Raw genomic sequence first — 6,000 nt, 5'->3', positions numbered from 1 at the left:
AGGTTCAGGATTAGGTTGATCATAATAAAGCACCCAAACACCAAACACCAGTAGAAGTTTGGTGCATAAATACCTTTTTACAGTATGAGACGTAAAAGCCCTGAGAGGTAGATTGTGTCTCCTGCATGCAATTCTGTGCTATATTTCTAGGTACATTTCAGATCCACTAGTAATGAATGATTACACAGACACATATTTTAAACCTTTTCTCTTTTTTTTTTCCCCCCTTTTTCTTTTTTAAATAAAAAAATTACAGGAAAAAAAATAATTTAAAAAACACAGAACTGGCCTATTTACAAGTTTTGAAAGCAAATGTTGCATGAGGTGTGGCAGAGTCAAAACAAAAATAGGAAGGTTATAAAACAGCTTATGTTGGATGTAGGCTAAGCAATGTACATCATGTACAATGGTTATGAATTATAAGGATGCATGGGGGGGTGGTGTCGGAGTGTACGAATCATGTGCGTGCGTGTCTGTGGTCAATGTAGAGGGAAGAAATGAGGAACAGTTAGAAGAGGGATACGTTGTGGTAAATGGCGATACAGGCATTGTGGCTGGGGCATATATAGCTTGATGGACCACCTGCATTAACTGGAACTTGACATGAGGCAGTCGTTCTGGAGTAATACGCCGCATGTCATCTCCTAGAGATACAAGGAAGCTTGAGATGCTTTCTTCCTGGCGGGCTGGCTCACGTTCACGTGCTTCTCGCAATTGATCTCTCATCTCCCCCAGGACGGACATGACTTCTGCTGACAGGGGGTCGGGAAAACTGACTTTTTTCTTTGGCACTTTTTTACCCCGCTGCTGGGAAGATGGTCGCAGAATTTTCTCTTCTGTTGGGGTGGCAATGCTGACTGAGGAATCGGCCTGTTGGGAAGGCTCAGTCTCTGCCTCTTCCTCGCCAGCAGCCTCAGCCACAGGGATGGGCAGACTCTCCTCACTCTCCTCCTTGATATTTCCAGTTGTTCTAAAGATAGAAAAACAAAATCATAAATGGGTGTTTTATAAAGCTCAGGTCAGTGAAAAACCACACTACTTACTTTCGTGTTGTCATTGAAGCCTTGAGGAACTGCAGCTTCTCGAAAAAACGATGGATTCTCACTTTTTTAGCAGACCCAGTCCTCTGACTGCCCAAGGCATTGAGATCTCTCTTGAAACGGTCACGAAGACTCTTCCAGCGGATTTTTAGCTGACGCTCTAAATAAGAAAAGAAATTTGCCCACTATACATGCACATACATAATCCCTGAGATACCCAGGGATACTGGCAGAAAAAACACTTTTTTTTTTTTTAACACAAACTATATATGAATGTACCCATCTGCATTTCCAAAGGATAACAACCCATGCAAATACATGTACATAGTGTAGAAACTAGCTAACAGAGCAGCTTAGCGGTTATTGCTGGTTTAATTACACCAGTAAACTATAGGGTTTATTTACTAAAAGCAAACAGGCTGCCCACATTGCTAGATAGTTTTCCCTTAGTTTAGTGAATGAGGGGAAGCTCAGCCGACTTCCACGATCCAATTATGTGCAAGCAAGAATATTATTTTTTTTCCTTGCATGTATTGGGTATTCTTCTCAAAATTAATTTTTGCCACCCTTGCGAAGTGTGAAGTGAATGACCCATTTGCCTTTTTAGTATATCAATCAAAAAACAACCTGGTAGAGTAAATAATTTCCAATTACAACCCTGAAACTAGAATATTATGAATAATCTGAACTTTTTTATATGACTGGTCATGACTTTAAGATCCTAAGCTCTTCCAGGAAATAAATTATATGAATGATTCTTTGTACTTCATAAATTACACTAGTAAAACATTACGCATTAAAAAAGTCTACAGTCCATTACCCCATGCAATTAAAACAAAGAAAAAAAACATAAAGGTAACAATGAAAAAGAAGTTTATCTGCAAGGAAAAATGTGTTACGCACCTTGAAGCTCTCGCTCTTTTCTTGACATAGTATGCCAATGTGGGGTCACTCGACGAGTTACTTCAACCCAAGCCTCCTTTTTCTTATAGCAGTCACTGTAGGATGCTAAGGAAGTGTCATACAGCTCTGGATGTTCCTCTATAGCCCGGATCAGCTCTTGGACATTAATGTTTCTCATCTTGAATGCGGTTATTGTCCTAGGCATACCACCATCTGTAAAATGGTTACCACAGTATCTCTATGGTCACCAGGCAGGGACTGTGGAATATTTACCACATAAAGCAGGTCTCCAGGAAGGATCAGATGCAGCCTCTGCCATTTATTTAACTGTGTTGAAGATACTCTCTCTTTAGATTTTAGCATAAAAATATGTATAAATAACGCAGCCTACCTATCAACGACATTTGTTTTGACTGTTGTACTGTTTAAGTACACCAGGTTACCCAGCAGTAACACAGATTCTGATATGAAAGTCAGGGATTCTCAACACCACCTATCCATGATAATATGGGGGGTTGTGATGCGCTTCGGGGTGTTTTTAAAAATTATATTAAAGTGCTAGTGTGTAATTCGCCTCTAAAATCAATTATCTGTGTGCAAAAAATTCATACAATCCTGTTGCATATATTCCAAAGTATATCTTATTTCATGAGGAAGTCACGTGACTCCGTGACGTAACGCGTAGGAACCCAGAACTGGAAGTGACGTGCGGTACGGGACAGAGCTCCCACTGCGTTGTTTGAACACTGGATAAGACGATTTTAAATGGAAGTCTGCTATATTTTTTTAAATAAAAGTTTAAAATACTGCACAATGATGGCCTCATAACTTTAATGAGCCCTAAGGGGGTGACATTCACCCAAAGAGGTTGCACTCAAAGGAAGGCATTAAAAGACCCCCACAGACAGGACAAGGTCGGGAAGGAACACAGGAACTCCGGGGGAAGAGATTGCAGATATTGTACACCACGCTGGAACAGAGGAGGAAAAGTAGGGGGGGGTTTCTTTTGAACACATGTACTTTAGTAGGTTCTGCCACCGTCCCTGCATATACAGTGGAACCTTGGTTTACGAGTATAATTCGTTCCAGCAGCTTGCTTGTAATCCAAAACACTCGTATATCAAAGCAAGTTTTCCCATAGGAAAACATTGAAACTCAGATGATTCGTTCCACAAGCATTTATAGTAATATAAAGATATGCTGTTATATATAAAGTAGTACATTACTGTACAGTATAAGTATGCCATCTCCTTTGTTAAACATTATGTGTCCCTGTATTCGTGCTGTACTACATAACAGATGCCGATTATTCTTTATTAGTGCTTGTCTGGCTGTTCACTCACAACACTGCAGCCCTCTGCTTCCTCCTCCCCTCCTCCTCAGATGACGTCAGAAGGAGTGATCGGCCCCTCCCGCCGGGTAGAGCAGGGAGACGAAGTGAGAGAGAGGCAGAGAAACGAGGAGACATATACATACAGTAAGTGCAGGGACACTCTAAAACAATATAAATCGGCATGTTTATACAGTGTACAAGCGCTGGGACACATAATGGTATGTGAGAGAGTGCATTTACAGAGGGGATGGCATGCTTTTAGAGTATAAAACTGCTCGTATATCAAGACAGTGCTCGTATACCAAGACAGTTTTTTTTAAAAAATGTTGCTCGTCTTTCAAAACGCTCGTAAACAGAGGTACTCGTAAACCAAGGTTCCACTGTATTTGTATTGGGGGTTGCTGGTGCCTCAAACCAAATGGGATGGGACTTTACGGGCAAGTGAATAGGTATACATAAAGAATTGAGGTATATAAATCAAAGAAAATAAAATAAAATAATATTTATTCTGTAAATACCGATTGGGTAATACAACAAGCATTCAGTGAAAAATGTGCTTGGGACAGGGGCCCAAGTGTGAGGAAGAAAAAGATGATTCAACAGAATCAGTGACAATGGTGCATCTGGTGACTTTAAACAAGGATTATTTCTGTTTTCCCATGGATGTTGGAAAGGAAAATGATTCCAGAAAATAATCCTAGATTGCTGACGCGTTTCGGCTCTCATGGGCCTTTTTCAAAGCGTTCAGTTACTCAGTCTGTAGTCTATGAGAATAATATAAAATGTAAAGGATTATTAGAAAATCCTCTAAGTACATCATGTACGATCTTTTTGTATATGTTGATAATGCTATAAAATTACATACATGGGTGTAGCCATTGTTTCTGCGCAGAAGCTCCTGTATCCGTTCACAATCACAGCGGGAATCGTGTACTGCAAGGCCTAGGGTTATATATATATAATGTTTATTTAGTAGCTGGAGTTCAGATAGGTCATAAGAGTGCCAAAAAATATATGTATATATTCCTTCACTTACAGTTGGGTAGACTGGTGGGAAGAGCTTCCTCCGGGGTCCTGGGGATAAATTCCCCGCTTTTTTTCTCCGGGCCCTTGGTCTATAGTATGCTAATGGTTTGTTTTGTAGGTAGTGTTTTTGTACAGTAGGGGATGGCTTACAGTTTAGCGTGACTAAGGTGTCAGGTTTATCCCGAGATTAGTGCAGAAATCTCCTTGTGCTTGAACTTTACACATGGTGCTTTTACATAGATTAAGGTGACTTTCCGTTTACCGTGACTATGGTGCCAAGTTTTATTCCAAGGGTAAAAAGACTTGGAGTCCGTTTGCACTTACGTTTGCTGTTGGGGATAGGGTGGAGTCGTTCTTTAAGCTGGCGCAGTATAGGTCCATCCTCTTCTCTCTGCCTGAGAGAAGTGAGGATTGCCTCTCGTTCCCCGGCCTTATGAAGCCCCTTGCGCATGCGCACTATTCGCTGCACGTAGGCGGACTCCATAGCGGCGTGACGTGGCACCGACGCCTGCGCCGAGTGGGTGCGTGCGCAGGTTACAACCCCGTTGCTGGGGACGCTGCTCTGGCCGCCGACACGGGAGGAGGGGCCATCTTTTCCCCGAGGGGATTGGTTGGTCCCAGTTAGCCCCTACAGAGGTAGGGGCTTACCGTGCCGGGTGTGTTTGCGGGGGTATTGCGGAGCCGGTCAGCGGAATCATAACATATACCCATGGCTTACAGTATTGTGTATATATACAAGATCTAAGGCATTTCCGATTTTATATTAAATTAGTGCATACACATAATAGATTCAAAATAGTACAACATAACGTGCAAAGCAAATAATCATATTATCTTAACAGCAGTAGAGCACAGCTCCACCATAGGTAGCCGTGGGTCAGGGAGGAAGAGTCCCGATTGCCGGGCAGTGCCATAGATCGCTCCAGGGCCATGTCCACATAAAATCGGGCTTCTAAGCACTAATAAAAGGATTGTTATAAATCAAGAATATATTGAAAAACAAATAATCATAGCCCATACGCTGTTTTTAACAACACAGGGAGAGGGGGCTGGTGGATGTAGGGTCATGGGAGGGATAAAGAGAAATCACAGTAGTAGGAACGAGGGGATGGATGGATGAGTTATTAATCTGTCTTGCCCGAAGCAAAGCCTTCAAGGAACGGGCAGAAACTCTCGTTTTCGTTTAGGCCAGGTGGTTTTGTGGCATGGAGGCGTCTAATCCACCTCATTTCCATCTGAAGCAGTCTTTTATTCCAATCCCCCCCCCACGATGCGGTATATGAATCCTTTCAAGTGCTATGAATGTCACTTTAGGCATTCTGTTTTTATGGTGGTGGGCAACATGCCTCCCGGGGGTACGTAAAAATTGCACAATTGCATACTGTTGATGTGTTGATTGACACGTTTACCAAATTCCTGTTTGGTCTTTCCTACATAGTAGGACCCGCATTGGCACCTCATGAGGATATGGAGGAACCAACTACTTTGGAATCCAATATACAACCTGATGAAGGCACCACCGCGCCAAAAAAACACCATCAAATCTTCACTAGGTCTCAACAGACAAAAGATGGGAGTCAAAAACCACAGAAGGCTTTTTTAGGCACAAAGATGAGAACGAAACAACCCACCAAGTAACACAAGAAGAGATCATGGACCAAGAAGGCTTGACAATCATTAACTTATCTACACATACTC

General features: G+C 42.0%; 1 protein-coding gene across 1 annotated transcript in view; it reads right to left on the bottom strand.

The window, feature by feature from the left end:
- Positions 1-229: 229 nt before the first annotated feature.
- LOC309564560 (uncharacterized protein) overlaps positions 230-6,000 on the bottom strand; it is a 137,947-nt gene continuing 132,176 nt past the window's right edge. The window contains exons 6-8 of the mRNA XM_082269206.1: positions 1,944-2,156; positions 1,044-1,200; positions 230-970 (exon numbers count right to left, since the gene is read on the bottom strand). Coding sequence (XP_082125332.1) covers positions 418-970; positions 1,044-1,200; positions 1,944-2,156 — 923 coding nt within the window. The 3' untranslated portion in view covers positions 230-417. The remainder of the gene's footprint in view (positions 971-1,043; positions 1,201-1,943; positions 2,157-6,000) is intronic.

The sequence above is a fragment of the Pelophylax lessonae genome (assembly GCF_965119305.1).
Source record: "Pelophylax lessonae genome assembly, chromosome: 9".
Taxonomy (NCBI): Eukaryota; Metazoa; Chordata; class Amphibia; order Anura; family Ranidae; genus Pelophylax; species Pelophylax lessonae.
This window is presented reverse-complemented; position numbering and strand designations above follow the sequence as displayed.